The sequence below is a fragment of the Megalobrama amblycephala genome, linkage group LG9, assembly GCF_018812025.1.
Source record: "Megalobrama amblycephala isolate DHTTF-2021 linkage group LG9, ASM1881202v1, whole genome shotgun sequence".
Lineage (NCBI taxonomy): Eukaryota > Metazoa > Chordata > Actinopteri > Cypriniformes > Xenocyprididae > Megalobrama > Megalobrama amblycephala.
Window position 1 is genome coordinate 38,898,639 of NC_063052.1, and position 23,377 is coordinate 38,922,015.

General features: G+C 38.1%; 1 protein-coding gene and 1 long non-coding RNA gene across 3 annotated transcripts; both read left to right on the plus strand.

Annotated features, from left to right (window-relative positions):
* Window positions 1–247: 247 nt before the first annotated feature.
* On the plus strand, window positions 248–2,749 carry LOC125275840. Of its 2 annotated transcripts, none has more exons than XR_007186523.1 (3): window positions 248–492; window positions 1,402–1,549; window positions 2,455–2,749. It is a non-coding gene; the product is annotated as an uncharacterized LOC125275840 (long non-coding RNA). The 2 variants fall into 2 exon arrangements; XR_007186524.1 differs by lacking the exon at window positions 248–492 and adding an exon at window positions 500–946.
* A 7,948-nt stretch (window positions 2,750–10,697) lies between these two features.
* Window positions 10,698–22,270, plus strand: lrrc3b (leucine rich repeat containing 3B). The gene is made up of 2 exons (XM_048203139.1): window positions 10,698–11,085; window positions 16,981–22,270. Exon 2 carries the CDS (start codon window positions 17,094–17,096, stop codon window positions 17,877–17,879), a length of 786 nt encoding a protein of 261 aa, XP_048059096.1. The 5' UTR covers window positions 10,698–11,085; window positions 16,981–17,093; the 3' UTR covers window positions 17,880–22,270.
* Window positions 22,271–23,377: the final 1,107 nt, after the last annotated feature.

Sequence of the window (23,377 nt, forward strand, 5' to 3'; positions counted from 1 at the left end):
AAGGTTTCCTTTTCCAGTGTGACAACTGAATCGGAACTGCATATTCCAGCATCTTTTCTTGACTCTTTATATGATCGGGCTGTCAATATTAGCTGTGTACACTATACTACACTAGTCTAACATCGCCTCTGTGGTTTAAACGTGGAACGGTGTCACAAACTTCTCGACACGTGTTCTGCAGGTGAAACAAAAGCATTAATTATTTGTGCTCTGAGTTCCATTTTAAGAGCAGCGTCAGCGGGGGGCCAATCAGCCAATGAGACGGGAGCTTCACTGTAATGAATTGCTGTAAAAATTACAGCAATATTTTACAGCCGATGGCTGTATTTTAATAATACAGCATATTGCTGTAAATTGCAATGAATTCCGGGGGCGTGGCGGTTTGAATCAAATTTACAGAATATTGCTGTAAATTTCAAATATACAGAGGCATTGTGGGATCTCCAACGGTCAAGATTCGAGTAGCAGCAAGAGGAGTGATTTACAACTGTGGTAAGTGACTTATTATTTCATTTCCCCCTCAGTCTTTGGTAAACATGTATGTATTTACATTCGCGATTCATATTGGTAACCCCGGATTGACGCATCCTCCGTCCGCGGGGCGCGAAGCAGACTTGCGCGGGGTTTTCCTCAGCGCGGTCGCGGTAGGATCTCACACATTCCCCGGCGCTTTAGCATAGCGGCTGTGGGCCGAAAATTAATAATTAGAAACAGTTGGAATTCACGAGAACTTCGTGTTCATCAGCGCACTTGGTCGTGATTATTTTATGGCGTAACGTTAAATCACATTTGTACAGGCAGACAGTCATCTGTTAACACGGGCCGAAACGAAAAAGCCTCGCGACGCGATCAGGCCGCTCACGGAGGATGTGTCACGCAAAATGGTGCTGCTTCATGCTGTTAACGTAACCAATGTGATGTATTTGTGGACATTTGCTAACTTAAGGTAATACAAACACTTTAACATCTCTGTTTGATTTCAGTTTGCCTTGTATAGTTAATGTATTAACGTACCATTACGAAAACAAATCTTTTTAACTTGAAATGAAATGTGCTATTACAGATATGAATAAACTGATCATCCTGTACTTGTCTTTTAGATGTACATTTTATATCTATTGAGGCCTTTAACACAACTACAAACTATTTGTTTCTCAACTAGATTAGACATTTATTTTTTAGGGTGAATGTTTTAGATGTCTCTCTATTTGACCCTGGCAAACAAATTAGTTAAATAAGGTGTTGATTAGTGGGACATCTAAAACTTTCTGGGAGGTAAGTATTCAGGACTGGAGTTGTAGGCTAATACTGCTCTACCACATGGTATAATTTCATAAACATGATTACATGCCTCAAAAGCTAAAACCAATCTGAATTCCTGATCCTTTATGCACTTTGTAGGTATTTATCTGGAGAGAGGAACAAAGACGAAAGGAAAAGTGCCATCTAAAACAACAGGCAGACTGTTCAGAAGAAACGGGTTGCGTTCAACCTACATGTGGACACTCTTCTGTGCAAAGTGATGGATTTTCAGTGGAATTTCTGAAATGTAAGAAATACACACACACACCAAGATCTATTTTTCCTTTTATTATATACTTTTATTATTCTATATCTGTATCTGACTGTATCTATCATCCCTCTATCAGTCTCTTAGGGTGCGTTCACACTTGTCATGTTTGGTTCGATTAAAACGAACCCTGGTGCGGTTGCTCGGTTAGTGCGGTTCATTTGAACATATGTGAACGCTGCCATCCGAACCCTGGTGCGCACCAAACAAGCGGACCGAGACCGCTGAAAAGATGGGTCTCGGTCCGCTTCCAAACGAACTCTGGTGCGGTTCGAATGATATATGAACGCAACACGGACCAAAGACATGTAACCGAACCAAAAACAGGAAGATGAGACCCTAAAAAGGACAGAATCCTCACGCATGTCGTTTTTTCTCGTCATAGACGCGAGTTTTCTCATCACAGGCATCAGACGCGCATCTCCACACAGCAGATCGTTTGTGTGTGTGACGGATGGATTCCTGCCGGTGTTTTGACTACTTTACACATTTTATAAGCTCTTCACGAGTTCCCAACTGGCCAAAATACCATCACATGCAGGCTACGCCCCGCTACGCACACACAACGAGTGCGTTTACCTCGGCAAACAGCATTGTTTTGGATGTTCGGTAAGTTCCGTCTCAAAATAGGCAATACGTCATAAAATCCGACCAATCACGTTGTGAATGTATCCCTGTGCCTTTAGGTTCGGTATCTTTTGGTTCGGTGATAAAATTGCCAATCTGAACGCTAACCGGACCAGGACTAAATGTTTTTTTTTCTTCTTTGGTCCGGACCAAATGAACCAAACAAACCGAACTACAAGTGTGAACGCACCCTTAAAGTATTATGTTTTGTAATATATCTAATGTATTGTCCTCTTTGTTCCTTTCAATATTTCTAGCCTATCTTTGAATCCTGGGATGGAACATCATCTGGAGCAGAATTGTTCTTTTTTGATCGCAAGTTTGTTGGACTTGTTGTTTGGCCATGTTGGTATGTTCATGAAGTGATAAAAGTGATGTGGGTTTTAAGAAATGTTTTTATATGACCCTGTTGGTCAAGTTATAGTTATAATTGTATTTCTTTGTGTGAAGGGCCATGATGGCCAATAAGTAATTTAAAAACATTTTCATGACAAAATTTTGTCCCTTTAAAAAATAAAATGATTTTCTAAATAAAAAATAAATTCAAAATAATACACCTTTTATGGCATTTTTTTATGTAAATTTGAAAGATATATTTATTACATTTTGACCTGTTTTTCAAGATTAAGAAGCATCAAATATCTTTTTTTTTTTTTTTTTGGGAGGGGGGTGAATTAAGTTATGCATTATACAACACTTTATGCAGTTAAAATTTGTTTAAAGTTTATGCAGTTAATAGATTAAATTTAAAATTCAGCTCCCAGTCATTAAGTAAGCAATAGGGAAAATATATTGTATACTGCATTTTACATATTCTACTTGACTTGACTAAACTACTTGAATGTGTGTATTTGCTATTTAAAGAAGTATGTTAAATGCAGTATACAATATATTTTTTTGTAAAAATGCAGTATACAAAATATATAAATTACTGTAAATTTTACAGTAAAATACTGGCAGCAGGGTTGCCAGCCAGTTACTGTAATTTTTACAGTAGTGTTTCTGTAATTTAATTTACAGAATTTTACGGTATTCTCGATTACAGTAAAATTCTGTAAATTAAATTACAGAAACACTACTGTAAAAATTACAGTAACTGGCTGGCAACCCTGCTGCCAGTATTTTACTGTAAAATTTACAGTAATTTTTTAACAGTGTTCCCGTTACTTCCTGCATCTGACAGCAGTGTTAAATTTTCCGTGGTTCTCCAGCTCCGAGCTCAGAGGAGAGAGAGAGATTAAATCATAATGTGAAAAAGATGGGTTTAATTGTGCTATCCAGCAGCTCTAATTGCCACATAAGCATGACTATTTTTTGCACTTTATAATGAAGCATCTTAGTTTTACAACTTCCCTTTTTAACCATGAGTGGGAACAGTCGTGAGAGGAATGTTATCCAGAGGCAGATGGATATTTCAATGTTCTTGGATATTTGGCAGTTTGCTAAGGCAACCTTCATTATGATTGTTCATCCTTAGGGATTTTTGGGACTTGTGGAGTGCACTTTGACCCAATAAGCAACCATGTAGCAATGCCTTTCCAGCTAACAAAAATATAATGTTTTGCAAACATTCCCATTAAGTTAAGAAAATGTTATATCTGAATGCTCTCTGAACGTTCAAAACGTCCATTTTTTTTTTATGTCTTGGTTATGTGAATGTTAAGGGAACATTCCATTTTGGAACGTTAAGTTTGAATTTTCTCTGAACATTCTGAAAACGTTTCAGAAAAAAAAAACATTTCCATGAAAGATGTATGTTTTTATGCTAACGTTTTGAAAACATTATTAACTCTTTCTCTACCAATATATATATATTTTTTTTAAGTTGCCAGCCAGAGCCAACATTTTTGATCATTTTCACAAAATTTTCATGGACCTCAGAATATATTGTTGTATGAATATCTGAATAATATATCAAAGAAAGAAGAGACCTTTTATTCTAGTTTCATGCATTCTTTTTAATCAACACTTGAATGTGGGTAAGTTTCATAAAAAAAGCAACATTTTGAATAAAAAGCTTAGAAAATCACTTTTTATCAAAGAATTCTCCAGATCTGATCCAGAATGATGATCAAAACACAGATGGAGTCCATCAACACCCGCAAAGCCTCACAGTCCTACACCTCTTCCTGGGTCGACATTTCATTCAGTAAACATTTGGCAGTTTTGATTTATATGCGTTGAAAGTTTGATGATCGTGTACATGTGCGTAAGCAATGCTTCAATGGATTGTTTCTGCTTCTTTTTTGCTTGTTTTTGGAATCGGAGACTCTGTACTCTTTCAGAAGATGTGTAATAGCACCCTCTACCATGTAACAATGAAAACATGGATTGTCAGAAAATCAATGGCGGGGATGCGTTGTATCATAAATAATGGAAAATGTCATCAACGGCGAGGAAAAAAGTTACACCGTGTCTATACCGGACGCGAGCGGCACGACAAAAGCCAATAGAACCCATTATAATCAATGATGCTGTCTACACTGGATGCGATGCGACGTGACACGACAAATCCTCAACAGTAAACCAATGCCTCGTTCTATTTATGACGTAGTCCAAGCACTCGCTATACTTCTCATAGGATGGACAAATGGATTTCCAATGGTCACATTGTCATGTCCAGTGTAGACAGCTTCTAGCTGTTGCGGCGAGGCAACGCATTAACGGTCGTGTCCAGTTAAGATATGGTGTTCAAGGGGTCCTTGATTATGATTTCACTTTTTTAACTTTAGTTAGTGTGTAATGTTGCTGTTTGATCATAAACAACATCTGCAAAGTTACGACGCTCAAAGTTCAATGCAAAGGGAGATATTTTCTTTTACAGAAATCGCTTTTGAAGGACTACAACAAATGGCTGGTAGGGACTACAACAAGCTTCTTCCAGGCTTCATCACTAACACTAAAATTTACATAAACCCCACCCCGAGAACATGCAACAAAGGGGGTGAGGCCATGTTGGGCTGCTTTAGAGAAGAGGAAGAGTTGTTGTAGTAGAGTGTTGTTGACATGCCGTCATTTTACACTGGGAAGGCATTGCTACATGGTTGCTTACTGGATCCCATTAGCTGGGAAGCACTTGTATATTGAGTATATTCCATGTTTATTTTGCTTGCAGATTAATGCGAGCCCTAGTGCAGCATCCATTACTAATAGTGCTTCTGTCTGAGAGAATATGAAGTCTTGTAAAGTTGCTTTGGGACCCATGGTGGACATTTACCTTCCTGCTCCATTAAGAAGAGCCTGCATAAGACTGTCATCATAAATAATACATTATTATTGGGTCCACTGAACCAGATCGAACATAATTATGAGAGCTCAAAGTCAAAGGGAAGAAATATTAATGAGAATGTTCTGAACTTGAACGCTATGGTCCTGAGTTTATTGATGTGTATTGTTTTCCACAATGCAGTACGCTTAACTTGACCTTCCAATTCTAAATGAACCAAACAGAAATCAAGTGATTTTTAACATCTCCTTCTTGCATTTTTACTGTTGTTTCTTAGAGTGATATATAAGCAGTAGCATTATTCCATTCCAAACACAGTCTCAGCCGCCTTTTCTTCTTCCACTTTTGATGAATGGATGATGGCAGAATAAACAAGGCTTTTATCAGACGATCTCTCTCGTTGATGGTTCGAGCGGTAGATATTTTCCGAGAGGTCAGATCTGTGACACCGCTCATGTTCTGCATTGATCAGCTTGGCCTTTTATTGAGTTTAAAGGTCAGATCAGAGCCGCAGAGGATTATTGATAATGATCGGAATAATTCAGGGGTCAAAAGCGGTTCAGATGAGATCTGAAACATTTAAATCACGTTTGGGGAGGTTGAAAACATCATGTGGAAATGGAAACGCAATATGCAGAGCTGTAAAATGGAAAAAAAAAGTGCTGATCGTTTTATTGCATCTCTCAGAGGTGAGTGCATACCATCAGATGGAGGAGAAGCACATATCACATCTCTAGAGCAATATAATAATCAGAAATATAGCCATTAAACACTCAGCAGAGGTGCAGGTCTGAGAGATGATGATCCATGCTATCATATTCTGACTGTAGTCAGTTTTTCAAAAAGTAAAAGTCACATGACCTCAATGTGTTGCATGTTTAATTTAGTGCCATCCAGTAACATGTGCGGCATAAAACTGCAATCCAATGCACTGAACATGGCTCATTATTAAAAAAAAAAAGGACTTTTTGAAGTTAGGGTTAGAATTCTCTGTTTAAGGACTACAACTAATGGATGGTAGGGACTACAATAAGCTTTTTCCCGCATTGGTGACATCACTAACCCTAAAATTTACATAAACCCCGCCCCAAGACACACAACAAAGGGGGCGGGGCCTTGTTGGGCTGCTTTAGAGAAGAGGAAGAGTTGTTGTAGTAGAGTGTTGTTGACATGCCGTCATTTTACGCCGGACTGCTTCACAAACGAAGGCTCAATTCAACAAAAAAAGATTAAAATGACGGCACATGTTAGTGGATGAGTTGAATCAACTCCACAGCAACTACATAAATTTATCCACTAACCATTCAGAAACGTCCAGTTTCATTCTAAAAGTTGTAACTTCTTCCTGAGTCTCTCCATCAGCGTCGACTCCGGTTTGAACAATGTAAGGCTGAACACCGTTACTGACAATCCTCATTTTGGCTGCGTGAGATTCTCCAGCTTTGTTGTTGTTGAGCTGTTAAAGCTCCGCCCTCTTCTGGAAAGGGGGGCCGGGAGCAGCAGCTCATTTGTATTTAAAGGGACACACACAAAAATGGCATGTTTTTGCTCACACCCAAATAGGGGCAAATTTAACAAGCTATAATAAATGATCTGTGGGGGATTTTGAGATGAAACTTCACAGACACATTCTGGAGACACCAGAGACTTATATTACATCTTGTGAAAGGGGCATTATAGGACCCCTTTAAAGTAAATCCTACACCAATTTTCTTCAGTGTACTGCCAAAATGGAACGTATTAGTACATACAATTATTAAAATGTAAAATAAACATATTTCTGATATGACAACTCAATCCCGCTTGCCGAATTAAACTTGCAACATCATGAAGCAACTATAGTGTTTAAAATGCCACTGCATTAATATAATAAGTTTTGTATGTGAGTCAGGATGGAAACCTTTAGGCATATATGTTTTTATGAATATGGAGAAGAAATCTCAAAAATAAGATACATGCATATTCATGTTGTATCTTAATCTAATTTTGTGTAAAACTGTTTTGAAAATCTTTTCAAATTATAAGTCAAAAAGCATTCATTCATTCACATTCATCATGACACAGAAGGTCAAGTACATTGTATTTGTATAAATGTACGAATGTATGAATTCCATGCAGTGTGATACTTTTCTGTACTATACAATTTGGCAAATGAAGTAGATCACTATGCATACACAAAATGTGCATGTCATATACATACATGTGCATACTATGTGCGTGAGTTTGATGGGTCTATAGTAGTAATAGATAGGCTAATTTACTCTCGCTGAAAGCCAAATTACTGACATGGTCTATCTGATGTGCGTGGCCTCGATTCAGCAATGATTGTATTTGGATGCAGTTAAAGACTGATGACCGGTCACCCCCTTTCCCACACCATCACATACCTGCCTATTGGCTGCAAAATAATTAGCCACTTAGTATGCAAATGAGCGTTACAAAGCATGACCTTTCAAAAGCAGGAATGTAAATGTCTTGTTCCAAATCAGTCCCTTTGCAAATTAATGAAGGAGCAGTTTGGGTTTGTATGCCATTCTTTTGTTTTGGTTTGGTTTGGTTTGTTTGTTTGCCAATCAAATTCAGTGTATCAATGCGGCACGGAACGGAGGGAAAACTCTAAATTACATGCTACACAGGCAACCTGCCAATTTGATTCTTGAAAATCATATCAAGCCATAATACCACAGCTGCAGTGTGAGCGTGTCATGAACAAACCCGTTTACTGTGCTACAAAACACTCTTTTTGCTTCCACAAAGAAGTGTAAGCTATATCTGCACCGATAGAAATAATCTTTTGTGCTTTAAATGACGTTTTTGATAAATTGTGTTTTTGAGACCTCGGTTTGCAAGTTTAGCTGGTTTAAACGGCCGTCAAGCCCCAGTTATTGGAACATCAGTTCACTTTTGTGCTGATGGATGTTTTTCTGTCATAATGGCATTTGATCACCTCTACACTGACTAATTAGCTACAATGATTGATATTTGGTGCAGTGGAAGTTTCTCGGCTCGGCTGCGAACGGATGAGCTGCATGCTTTATCACAGACAGACAGTGTTTGTCAAGGACAGCACAGCTAATTGTTGGTTTTCTACCGCGCGCTGACATTGAATGAGTACTGAGACAGCTCGTTGTGTATTAAACATGCTGCAAGCTGGTATTTACAGTAAAACTATCAAAACAGTTACTGAACCGTAGAGTTAACGTGATTATAATTAATCATGAGTGGTTTCATATTAGTAATGTGTCATTTAGCTGATGCCGACAGGGTCACTCCGGTTTGGAGTGGTTAAAAACCTCTTCAAGGGCACAGGCGTGTGACGGCTCATGTGTCAGTCCTTGCGGGAGTTTAAAGCACTTAGTAGTTCAGATTTTTAACCTCTACGCTGCTGTCAAACTCAGAGTTGTAGCTATTTTGTTCAGCCCAAAATTTCTAAATAATAATAGTAATGAAAATATTGCATCATCTTTTACAATAAGTTCTGTGTTGATAATATGGTGCAGTGATGGCATCAGATTTACCATAAACAATGCTGCTGAAACATCTATAATAGGCTATTTAATGTCAGGTTTTGTTGTGACAACTTACCCCAATAGTCATCAATGTGTAGGCTATTCAACGAGCTGAATAGTCCTGGTCAATAAAGGTTAAAATGTTTAATATCTTTTCATTTTAAGGTTTTTGTCTATACAGAAATTGACTTATATCTGACAAATAAACTAGCCTTATTGTACCATACTTAAAGCAATGTACAGTAACCATTCTGTAAATGTTAAGGTAGGCGGGGTAAAATTGAATTACATAAAATAATAATATTTATTCATTACATTTATAAAGAGCTTTTTTGATACTCAATGCGCTTTACACATTAAATTACGTTACCATCGTACCACCACAGTAGCTACTTTGGAAAATTAACCAAGGTTTTATTATAGTAAAAGTGGTTTTTAGTGGATTTATTACCATAACTACAGTTTTAATACAAATAACCGGGTTAAACTAAGGTTAGTGTAGCAAAACTATGGTTAATTTGTAATTACCATAGGCCTATATTAACCAAGGTTTTATTTGAAGTAAAACGGTTAAAGCGTTAGTTCACCCAAAAATGAAAATAATGTCATTTATTACTCACCCTCATGTCGTTCCACACCCGTGAGACCTTCGTTCATCTTCAGAACACAAATTAAGATATTGTTGATGAAATCCAAGTGAGGTCTCTAATGAGAGCAATGCCATTGAAAATCTCAAGGTCCATAAAGGTACTAAAAAACATATTTAGATCAGTTCATGTGAGTTCAGTGGTTCTTCCTTAATATAATAAAGCGGCGAGAATACTTTTTGTGCCCAAAAACCCCCCCAAAATTAATGACTTTTCAACAATATTTATATGAGCCAATTTCAAAACACTGAGCTTTATGAATCGAATCAGAGATTTGGAGCGCCAAAGTCACGTGATTTCAGCAGTTTAGCCGTTTGATAGGAGATCCGAATCACTGATTCGATTCGTAAAGCTCCGAAGCAGTGTTTTGAAATCGGCTCATATAAATATTGTTGAAAAGTCCTTATTTTGTTTTTTTGGCGCACAAAAAGTATTCTCGTCGCTTTATAATATTAAGGTAGAACCACTGAACTCACATGAACTGATTTAAATATGTTTTTAGTACCTTTATGGACCTTGAGATTTTCAATGGCATTGCTCTCAATAGAGACCTCACTCGGATTTCATCAACAATATCTTAATTTGTGTTCTGAAGATGAACGAAAGGAACGATTATTTTTATTTTTGGGTGAATTAACCCTTTAATTTTCTTAAGGGTTTATAAGAGTCATCAGAGTACCTCAGCACAAAAACACGTCGCAAAACGTGTTTCAGGGTGGAATTTCCTGTCTCAAATCGACATGGGATCCTTCAGAAGGGCTAATTTTGACTAATTTAAGCCGAAAATTCAAAAAAGAGGGCTGGAGGCACACGCACGCACACATACAAGCGCGCGCTACCGAGAGAGAATCCAGTAGCATTGGGAAGTATGATTCATTTTATCGAATCGGTTCGTTCAGATGGCTCGTTTCAATGAACCGCCATTCTCAGATTGTTTTGATCACTAGAAGCGCATTTTGTCGGCTACATATTATGTTTCTTGTCATTTAGCGATGACTTTTTGGTCACTAGGGTACATAATGTGTCATTGTGTCAAAACATGAACAACAACAATGGAAAATCCTTCTTAAACTGGTGATTCATAAATCCATCTTAAACCTGTGCAAACAGGTGTTTCACTTCTGGTCCAAAGCATGGTTTAGGATTTAGATAATCTTGATTATTATTATAAGGGTTCAGGTTGAAGCATTGTTCCCAATATTATTACAATATTATCGATTTTGTTCCCACCACAGCACAGTTACGCTCTGCGAATCGGCTCGACTGAATCACTAAAAAAGAATAGGCTCAAAAGAACCATTCGTTCGCGAATCGAACGCCACTACGGAGCAATCGAACCCCTCCCAGTTACTCCCGTGGCTCTTGCCACTAACATCAGACAACAATCTCCAAATATGTGCGAGCTCACATGAAATAACAACCGAGAGAGTCACATCATATGTCTGAATGATTCCCCGAGGATGTGAGAGTCACGGATGCGGCGATCGATGAGTGTTTCTGTCGCAGGTAAGAGACAAACGCATGTCGCCTGTTGCTCAGCCACACATAAACACACATGATAGAGACTGACATGCATTCATCTGTGTCACATATGCATTTTGCATGCTGAGAACTGCACGCTGAACATGCTTCTAGTGGGGATAAAATAAGCGAATTGTACATGCGTCAGCTGGTGTTTGTTTGTGAGTGAATTATTGCAGCCGCTTCAAATGATATGCACCTTTTGAATAGCAATTGACAGACCATTGATTGCAGTGCATTGCAACTGGCACGTCTGATTTATTTAAGCCAGCCAGGCATGAACAACTTATTGATTCCTCTCTCATAATGGAACTAATAATCATGTTTATTGAATGCAATCATGCTTCACATTCACTAGGGTGTGGAGGAGACCCTCGGCTGTAATCTGTTAGATCACTCTTCACTGCTTTGCAAGTCGAGAAAAGTTATTTTCAGCACTTAGCTTTCTGATTTAGACCTGCCTTTGAGTGCTTTGGATGCTGTCTGGTTGTGAAATTGCTAGAAGAAGGTGATGTTCCCTTTGATCACACCGGAAGGGTCAGATTTCATGCCAGAGCCACTAGGATTAATTCAGGGATAATGCATTGGATCAAAGCTCTGCTGCTGCTGCTCATATCTGATTGGATTATTATCACATTTGACATGAGACGCCTTTAAAGCCAGATTCAGATCTGCTATTTGTTCTGAGCAATATCTGTCCGTTATGATGCTCTTAAACAACATATTTGACCCTTTTGCTATTTGTGCTCCAAGATCTCCTTCTTTTATTGCTTCTGTCAGATCCAGTGAGAAGTAAAATGCATGTTTGCCTGCATAAAATGCTTCAGAAGTTGAGTAGTTCAGTATAAAATATAAGCCGTGATACCCAAACATCATTTTTGCACATATTCAAAGCCATATTAAATAAATGAATGATCGCAAGTGCATAAAAGCTATTAGGATTTCTTTCCCCAGCCCCATAATCTTCACATTATGAACTTTAATGTGTTATGATGATGACAATGGTAATGATAGTAAAAGCTTCACGATCTGTTTGGCTTTCTTAGAGCCGCCGTGACCCAGAGCCAAGCTCTGCCTGATAATCTGGATCAGTGTGTTTTAATATTAAAACCTGATGTCAGTCTAATTATGGCTCCTTCGTTCATGTTGAGCAGTGTCTGTCTGTACTCATTCTTGTAATGCCAACAGCATCAATAATTTAGCAAAAATATAATTCTACTTAACCGAGTAGTTAAACATCTAAACATCCTTAGAAGAAAATTGCATGTTTTAAGAGAATGGAAGTTTTAAATGTTTAAAGTCAGCATGAAATGAAATGTTACTCTATCGATTTTCTAAATGCTTGTTATTGATCTTATGGTGAATGATTGATCAATGCATGTTTCTTTTTTTTTTTTATCTCATACCTTTATTTAAATGTCATAACTGGATCATATTGTGAAATGACAGTCCTCTCTCTGGTGATGTATGCAGGACTTCTCCAATCATTTCGTCAGTTCAAACCCCGCCCCTTTCCTAACGAAAAAATTTACAATACTATGGTAAAATCGAATAATTGGTGTGCTGTAGCTTACCTAATTGCAAATGTATATATATATTAAATTCTATTTAATAATATAATATAATAATACATTTATTAAGATATGTCATTTGTAATTTTTAATGTTATATTTTAATAGATTTTAAATTTTAATATAATCATATTTAGTAGTAAAAAGTAGGACTAGGGAAAAAATCGATTCACCTACCTAGAGCTGCATGATTAATCGTAAAAAGATCACAATCTCGATTCAAACACCCACACGATTTTATTTTATTAATGACAATTTGCCGTGTTTATTAAAGGGATAGTTCACCCAAAAATGAAAATTCTGTCATCATTTACTCACCCTCAAGTTGTTCCAAATCTGTATGAATTTCTTTGTTCTGCTGAACACAAAGGAATATATTTGGAAGAATGTCAGTAACCAAACCGATCTTGCCCTACCATAGTGGAGATGGAGATGTAAGTTTTATGGTAGTCAGTGGGTTGTGAGATCTGTTTGGTTACTGACGTTCTTCCAAATATATTATAAATATTTATATATATAAACACTGATGTCTACGATAGTGATCAAAATAAGCAAACCATCTTTTGAAACTAACTTGGTGCTTCAAATAACGGTTGTATCAATTACATCTTACGCCACTAGGTGGCGACAAGTTACTGTTAAAAATTTATTTGTCATTGAATCGTTCATTCAAAAGATTCATTAAAAACATTGATTAATCCAATAATGAAACAAGTATTTATTAAAGAATTTATTCAAAACCATTTTTTTAAATAATTAATTCATATTAATAAAATGTTTTTAGTCCAGCAATTAATATTTTGTCAGAACCTCTTGTCGTATTTTGTTTAGTAGTATATTCAGAATCATGGAAGAATCATGATCTCTATTTAAAACCAAAAAATCGTGATTCTCATATTATTCAGAATTGGGGATGTAACGATTCACTCAACTCACGATTCGATACAATTCACGATACTGGTTTCACGATTCGATTTTCTCACTAATTTTTTTAACAAAATGAGATTTAAATGAGGAAGTGATTTTTATTATTTCTCCGACAAAATGTTGCATATTTCTTTGTGAAATATCTTTATAACACAACTAAATTGAAATATTAAAACAGATCCTAAATCAAATAAATAAATAAATAATACAAATAAAAGAAACCTCTTCATATGAGTACATGAACAAGATGTTTATTTGCTCTATTACAGGCTGAACTATCTGTAGCCGTTTAAAATTAGAGGCAACCACTGCATTTTAATTACAATCCCAACAAAGATGCTGCATACAAGCAGCATGAACAGTTTTTTATTTAAATTAGATTGTATACTTTTTAACATTTGAAGCAAAAACAGAATGTTCAGACTTTAGCTTTGTGAAATTATGCTACATAAAACTTCATAACAGCAGATGGGCTGCATGAAAACGCAAATTCACTGTCTTGACAGCAGGTGGCGCTTATGGAACAGGGCTTCAATACAGTGCTTCCATGGTTACTGCGGTAAACAAAGCAGCGCTGTGCGCTAAAACTACTTTAAAATGCATTGTACAGGAGTAAGATGAAAAGAAAATACCATCTAAACTTTTCTGAACCCAGTCAGCTCTCCTTAGATATACATTTATATCAACCCCCGCCCTAAAATGTATCGCGATTCATTTAGCATCTCAACCGACTTGAATCACCACGTTTTAATCGATTTTCAACCGGTTCCAGATGTATCATTACATCCCTATTCAGAATCATGCAGCTCTACACCTAACTATCGCGATTATTCTTTTACGATTTTTAAAATTGATTTCTTTATTCCAGAACCTAAACAGAAATAAAATACGCGTAACAGTATATTTGATCCGTGCAGCTCTTAAAGTGACGGCAGCCTAATAAACCTGCTGCTGTCTTTGTTTTAATGTTAATTAAACAACAAAGGACAGAGAAAAAATCACTCACTGCTCTTGACTGAATAACTTTTGAAACTTTAATAAGGATTAATATATATTTAATTTATACAGTGATTTACATTTGATTATTCATTTTCTCTCTGGAAAACATTCCTTTGCTGAACATTTTCAACAAAGGAAGACTGACGATCTTAACTTGATTTAGATTTTACTAAAGCATGATTAAACCAATGCAATACGGTCAACAGAGAGTTGGGCGCTACTCGCCCCTTCCAACCCTCTCAAACAATCTGACAAAAGAGATAATAAAGAAAATGGAAATGATCACGTGACAGTGAATAAATAATATAATATAATATAATATAATATATTATATTATATTATATTATATTATATTATATTATATTATATTATATTATATTATTGGCTTACTACTAAATACACAAGCACAGCTTTATTGAATCATGCAGTTTCCTGTATGAGCAGTCATTTATACATTGTTGCCATGGGCAACAGTCATTTTTCAGAAATATTTGACTTCTGAATTCCACGATTGACCAATCAGAATCATTCCAGAGAGCCATGCAATAATATCATGTATTTGTATTTGCATTAATCTAGAAAACATCTACTACAATGGTAGTTTGTTGTCGGCAGTATATGAATGACACATCTTTTTCTGTAATGACCCGTCAGTTGTAATAGTTTGCATTAGAACGGCTGAAATCTGACATCATAGATCCCATGTGGCAGGCGTTCGCACACATTACATCAGCCGGACAGGGGCCTGGGCTTCATTCGGTCAGTTCACACTGGCTCTCAAGAGCCTCCGGAAACACACACACTGTACACTACTGAGCCCGTCACATCAGGACTCCTGGGATACTTATTTACATTTCTTTATTATTATTTACATACAAAAGGTCCAGATGTGCATGCCTCTGTAAATGAGCGTGTGTTTGCTCAGCTAATTTAGTCCGGTGCTAAATGCAGCACACTCAGAAATGTGGTCAGGTGACACAGACGTCCAACCGCTTTTATCTCTCACTTTCCACTTCAGTTGTTTACATCAATCCAGGAATGGCGTCACGTACTGTATGCACGCGAGCAGCATGTGCTCCGTGTTAATGTGTGTTAATTATAGCTCCCCCCGCCTGAACGGTTTACTGTATGTTAGTCAGGTGACCCTAACTGTGTGCTTCTTCATGCAGTGTTTGGTAAAACTGCTTTGAAACTAGTTTGCCAAACTACTTACTTTAATTAGTTAAACTGTAGTCAACCTGTCTGGAATTAGAGTTGATCACTAATTTTTCTATTGAGCAGTAAAATATTTTGTTTAATAAATAAACCCTGACAGGGTGATCAGTAGGGTTTGATAGTTGGTGATAATGACTGATTTGCTGTATTATCCCATAGCTAACTGCACTGAAGCTTTTTAAGGAGGGAAATGTCTTTTATATATTACTAGTAGCAAATGCTAATTTATTTGTACAATCAGAGCAGTATTTATCAGGCACAACAACATTAGAGTGACAGCAATTAATTGAACAGATAAGTTTACACTAAATGCAACTAGAAAACGGTCTAAATCTTATTTTGCATGCATGTAGTTTTCACTTTTAAGTATAATGTACAAAGTGTTTTTAGTGCTTTCTGTGTGCAAACATTCACTCACAAGTTTTATGCACAAATAATTGTGAATGCTCTGTTATAGACCCATTGTATTCATTCTGCCTGCATATATATTTGGCTAATTTTACATTAAATAACATCAATTTAATTAAAAATTTACTGTAAATACTAGAATCAAACAATAAAGGGTTTTTCAATGCCCGATATTTATAAAGCAAGGTGGCAAATATAATGTTGATGCTGTGTGTTTGTGTGTGTGTGTGTGTGTGTGTGTGTGTGTGTGTGTGTATATAAATATATATATACACACACAGTATATGTACACACAAATGTTGATTTTTTTTTTAATGATCATGTGACACTGAAGACTGGAGTAATTGCTGCTAAAAATGCAACTTTGCCATCACAGAAATAAATTACATATCAAAATAGAAACCAATTATTTTAAATTGTAATAACATTTCAGAATATTACTGTTTTTACTGTATTTTTAATCAAATTAATGCATCCTTGGTAAGCAGAAGAGACTGAATTTTAGATTTTGGAACAGTTAAATGAACAAAATACCACTTCTGCTAACTGATAATCTAAGAATGGTCAGATATCAACAGATTAATCCGCGAACATCGCAGTCTTTAGTTAGCCACATATCACTTAGTGTTACACTGATGTCAGGTTTCTGACAGGCCTCTCAAATAGAGAGGGTCTGTATGTGTTTTCGAGTGATGGAGGAAGGTGTCATTGCGACCCATAAATAAGCTGGTCGACTTCACCGTGTCTTCTCCCTCCGCAGGCTCAAACAGACGATGAGAGTTGACGAGACCCACGGATCTTGGTGACGACGCGGTCCCGCTATGGGGCTCCCGTGAACGGCCCTGGCGTCGAGTATGTTGACTGCCTGTCAGCATGACGCCGTTGGACCTGTGGCTTTCGCGCTCCATCCCCATGTGTCTGCTGCTGCAGAGCCTGGTGCTCATGGTCCTGTGCTTTCCGTCTGCCAGCACCTGTCCCAAGGGTTGCACCTGCCAGCGCTCCGAAAGCCCTCCGCACGGCCTCAACGTCACCTGTAGTCTGTCACGCTTGAAGGAGATCCCGCCCGACGTCCCACCGGAGACCCAGCTGCTGCAACTGGACAGGAACCACATATCTCTGGTGCCCGATCGCATATTTCACGGCTTGAGGATGCTTCGGAGGCTCAACCTATCCCACAATGCGGTGGAAACCCTCGGCGAGGGGGCGTTTGTCGGTTTGGAGGGCTCTCTCGAAGTGCTGGACTTGTCCCACAACCGCATTACTAGCGTGCACAAGGACGCGTTCGCGCGGTTGAAGGCACGTGTGATGGTGGACAACAACCCTTGGCATTGCGACTGCGCCCTACAGCAGGCGCTGGGCGGCATGGCGCACAACCACGAGGCCGCCACGCGCGTGCTGTGCCGTAGTTCAGAGCTGAGAGACCAGGAGGGCCAGCCGTTCCTGGCCGTGGACGCGGACTTGTGCAACCTGGCCAAGCGGACCACCGACTACGCCATGTTGGTGACCATGTTTGGCTGGTTCGCAATGGTTATCTCTTACGTTGTGTACTATGTACGGCAGAACCAGGAAGACGCGAGACGACACCTGGAGTACCTAAAATCGCTTCCCAGCAAGCCCAAGAAGCCGGACGAACCGGAGGACATCAGCACGGTCGTGTGACGTCGCAAAGATTGCGTGATCCCAGAGACTAAAGGCCCGTTCACACCAAGGACGATAAAGCTTTAATAATCTTTCTAATTCAGTGAAAATAATAAAGTGCAGGGCTTGACATTAACGCAAGCCAACCCGCCAGATGCAGGTGGATTTCAGCAGCGGCCTGCAACACGGTCACTCCTACTAGCCGCTTTGGCGGGCTGAATTTTATATTTAGGCTAATATATTAGGGATGCACCGATAAGAACATTTTGGCAGATAACCGATAATTCTTTATATTTGAAAGCCGATAACCGATATATATATTGGCCGATACATCTAAATACAAATTTTTATATAATTTGAGAGCCTGATTACAAAAACAAAAGTCTCACCATTAAAAGCCATGTCCCAAAACACAATTATAATGTTCTCATAATGACAGACTTGCGTTGTACATGTTTTGAAGTGATTTCAATTAAATTTCAAGCTATTCAGAACCATCATTGCGAACAGTGCACATCTGAAGTGTCTCAGCTGAAGGAAATAATCCATTATTTATTGGCTTTAATATACTGGCCAAACTTTCTTATCCAGCCGATAACGATAACATTAAAAATGAACATATATCAGCCGATACCGATATTGTGGCCAATATATCGTGCATCCCTATACTATATACATTTTTTTAATTGTAGTTTGAAATAATAAACTAAATGCTATGTAGTGTTGCCAAAAATATAGATTTTTTTTTTAAACGTATCGATATTGAAATATCTGTTATCATTTTCCGCAGAATAGATACACAATACCAGCTGCGCTTTCTTGCTTTCTGAAACACAAACCGGATTAATATTGCTGGTGTTACAGGGCTTGAATTTCAGCGTGGGATTGCGCATATTGCGCACAATTTTACGCTAGATAGAAGTGTGCGCACATAAAGCCAACTCTCAGAACTAAATTGAGGGTTTTTTTTTCGCTGCTTATTACGCTTAAACAGTCAAATACACACAAAACAATGTCAAAATGCCAGTCTTGGCGTGGATTCATGTAAACACAATCTGTTATATTTTAAGTTGACATAAACAGTTGAGAAAGAAAACGTGTAAAAGTATAATGGATCAATGCTTCAGATCTTAAAGTGACAGCAGCCTAATATACCTGCTGCCAAATGATAAGATCATTTTAAAAATATCTATATGGCAGTTTTTACCCATGGTATTGACAACAAAATTGTGGCCAATGAAAATGGCTATCTTTGGAAATCCTCTAGCCACAGTGGCTGGTGAGCAATAAAGTTAATGTCAAGCCCTGGTGAAGTGACACAAAGTTATCGTTGGAATCACTTTCAGAACATTTTTTCCCCAGTTGATGAAGGATAAATGAGAATGAGAATCCATGTGACTTTAAAGGCCTTGAGCATTTAACACGACAAAACTGCAGTGTGTGTTATCGAGCGTTGGTGTGCACGCTAATATAGTTATCGTTCTTCGTGTGAACGGCCCTCAAACCAGGACGTTGATTATTTAGACGCGAATCGTAAATGTCGTCTAGCGTACTACACCTGTCTTCTCTTTTTCCAATGTGCTTTCCTGTTTCTGAGTATGTATTTAGAACAATTTGTAATGACTTCCAACTCTGTGTCCTTACGAGAGAGAGCAACGTCTAGGTGGCATTAAAACAATCGTAAAGTTGTCCTTTAAATGTGGTCCAGTCCCACCTTTAGAGCGAGAACTTGTCTTCAGGCACATTGACACGAGTAATTTTCTATTTTAACTAGTCAGTTGGAGCAGATCGTCAATCATTAAGAGGCGATAACGATCAGTACAGGTATTTTGAGAACTCAAATCTCAGGTGCAAATGTTGATTTGTAAAAACCCTACGATGTTTTGATGCTACCAAGTTTTGTAAGACAAATGATAAGTCAAATGTGCACATTAGCTACAATCACGAGTCATTTTAAAACCTTTAAAAACGGCGTGGCGTACCCTTTATTAGCGAACCTCGGGCTTGACGCGGGACATTTCTTCCAACGTTCTGAAACTGATATTGTGATCCTGTGCATTTTTAGGTTTCCGTTTTGTTCGTTGCGTTAAAACTCGTCCACATTAAATCGTTGAGTCGTAGAGCACAGCAGTGCTGGTGTGGTGCTTGTCACGTGATTCTCGGAAAAGTAGTCGAGGAACGTAGTCGATACCTCCGTTGAGTCTTTTGTCGGTAACGTTACTTGTGAGACTCTTTGTCGATGTCGTAACTCACTGTGCGTAAAAGAGGCCCGTGTTAGTCATCGTGTAATCTACGAGATGGCCAGTGTGTTTTCATAAACGTTAGATTCCATCCCTGAAACCAAACTTTCGACGTCCAGGAAGTGTATAGGGACGTCGGCTTCCCCTGGCGCTGTGGCGGTACGGCCGCCGGCACTCGTTATTGTGTGTGTACAGTAATTTGGGCCGGTCGTGAGCAGAAAATTACAGCTGTCACTCTGTTACTGGCCTCATTCTTACGGCTGACTGGCGAGTCCAGCGAAGCAAAGCCCCGGGGAGAGCTAGAGGAGAGAAAGACAGCGGGAAATAAGAGGAAATGGAAAACAGGACGTTGGGAACTGGAGGAAATCAGGGCCCTTATGAAACCGTGGTATAGTAAATTTCAGATGGCTTTCATATATCATTGCATTCACTTGATCCAAGGATACTGTGGTATTTCCATGATTATCATATCCAAAAGTTGTTAATTCCATAGTTTAATGGTATTATGATGGATGCAACCCTGTACATTCAAGATTGGGGAACCAAATGTAAAGCATTGATCACTGGGAAAAAGAATTGCCAATCGGAATATATTAGTACCATCTCCACAAATCGGAAATACTACGGTAGTTTTGTGAGTGAAATGAGTGTTTCTTTATTGTAAGTAACTTCTTTGTTGTGTATCCAGTGGAGTTCTCTTTTAACTAAACATTTTAAACGGTAATTAAATTCCAAGGTTGGTGCCGTTATAACAATGACGTTTGATCGTGGCTTCAACATTGGTTCATCGGAAACATTAGGAGAACCTTAGAAGAACATTAGGAGAACGCTAACCCGACTTCACTGTAGATAATGAGCTTGTCGTTTGCGTAGGAAGGTACCTGAAATCCCTTTAAAGAATCGTGTTTTGAATGTACTTATCTAGTCTTTTGCCTTGTCTAACTGCGGTTGTTCTACACGCTGTATTGTGCTGGGAAAGAAAGACGTTTCTCAATGCAGACTCCACAGTGAAGCACGCTGTAGCCAAGGACACGGGGGAGAGATTTTCTAAGTGCCTGAAATACTCGTCTATAAGTCTCTCATTCTTCCAGCTACCGATAACTTTGCTTTGAAACGTTTCGTTCGGTCTCGCCTAACTCGAATCTACTTGCCCTCAAACGGGATATGTCTTTACTGCACAAAGATATGGGGAAAACTAATTAGCAAGTGTTAGCAAGTGTTTCAGAGTGGCACTGATGCGTGATGTTTTCTTAGGGCCCTTTCACACGATTCGTGTCACCTCTGTCCTGTCGTGCGATGCTTTGGCCTCCACATGAAAAGCGTTGCAGATTGCATCGCCGAAGGGCGATTTTGCAAGGTTGCTAAGTGGCAAAATAAATAATGATAATAGAACAGGAAGTCCTGGCAATTGCTTAGATGCATTGGAGAAATAACTCAAAGACTGCTATAAATTTCTCTCTGGATGTCATTTCGTCTTTTTCTTTCTAGATGACGTTCCAGATGCAGATATGCACATTAGTCTCTCTTCAATTTTTTTTTGATTTTCACATTACATGCAATTGTCTGTTCTTTCGAAAGGTCAGTGACAAGTTAAGCATGTTAAGTTGGACGACCGCAATGTGGCGCCACAAGCAACACTGTGTCCTAACCAGGTCAACCATCTTTACCATGTAAATGTGAGGTTTTGTCTTAATCAAACACCAGTTTGCCCCAGAGCTAAAGTAAAATCTCATTGGTCCAAAATCAAGCATTAAACATCAAATAATTTTGATTGCAAAGCATTTTTGCATTCATTGAGGCCACAAAAATTACTTTTTTCAATACAGGAAATGTATTGCACCTGCTCAGGACACGGTGTAGCACTATAGATTGATGTTTCGCCGCATCGAGTTTTATGCATTGGGGAATCGAACGTGAATCGTGTGAAAGGGCTTTTCTTGGAAAAAAATTAGAGGAGAGTATTTCTTCCTATGTTAGTTATGTTTATTCTTTTTTTCTTTTTTTTTTTTAAGTAATTTCTTCATCTTTGTGTACCATGTTTTGGCTTGGTATACATGAAACTGACTTCTGCTCAAAAAAGTGAAGACGTACAACTGGAGGAGGACCAATGGTACATCACATTGTAAACGCATGATGTAGAGAAAATGAAATAAAAGATTCATTCACACTGTATACATGGACTATTTTTTTGACTCTGCTTCAAAACCTAGTGAGCTGCCTAGTAGTGCCTACATAGGCAGTATTTTAAGGTTCTGAATGAGACTGACATATCAAAGCATATGTAAGAGATGGACAGTAAGGCAGCTCAGTCCGTTTTGGAAAAGCATTTATGTTTGTGCGTGGATGATGCATGTGTTTTTCGCACGGAATTATTAAAGGGATAGTTCACCCAAAAACGAAAATTATCCCATGATTTACTCCCCCCTCAAGCCATCGGTGTATATGACTATCTTCTTTCAGATGAACACTATTGGAGATATATTTTAAAATATCCTGGCTCTTCCATGCTTTTTAATGGGAGTGAATGGGGGATGAGATTTTGAAGCCCAAAAAAGTGCATCCATCCATCATAAAAGTAATCCAGGGGGTTAATAAAGGCCTTCTGAAGTGAAGCGATGGGTTTTTGCAAGAAAAATATCCATATTTAAAGCATATTAAACTATAAAATTAGCTTCCGGCAAACGGCCATACACATCGAGTTACGACGGAAGAGTAACCTCTGACCCGACGCATGATGCATGACGAATGTGGAAGCAAAACAAAACACCAGTCACAAATTAGAAGTCTAAAACGAGAATTTTTTTTTTTTTTTTTTTTTTTTTTTTTACAAAAACGCATCGCTTCGCTTCAGAAGGCCTTTATTAACCCCCTGGAGTCGTATGGATTACTTTTATGATGGATGGATGCACTGTTTTGGGCTTCAAAATCTCGGCCCCCATTCACTCCCATTATAAAGCTTGGATTTAAATACAACTCTGATTCATCTGAGATAAGATATTCATATACAACCTAGGATGTCTTGAGGGTGAGTAAATCATGGGAAAATTTTCATTTTGGGGTAAATTATCCCTTTAACATTTGATTCATTATACATTTCATTAAAATTGTAACCAACATACAAGCCAACAATATCAACAAAAGCATGTGTCCAATATTTATTTCTCTTTCAAGCATGCATGGTGTCAAATTTGCATCTAGTGGCAATTCTCTGGCACTGAGATGCAAAGTATAGAGAGTCATGAATAAAAATACAAGGGCCGAATTCTGACAAGAGGCCAA

Excerpts from the sequence above, each read along its gene's own strand:
- lrrc3b (XM_048203139.1), top strand. The coding sequence starts at position 17,094 with ATGACGCCGTTGGACCTGTGGCTTTCGCGCTCCATCCCCATGTGTCTG.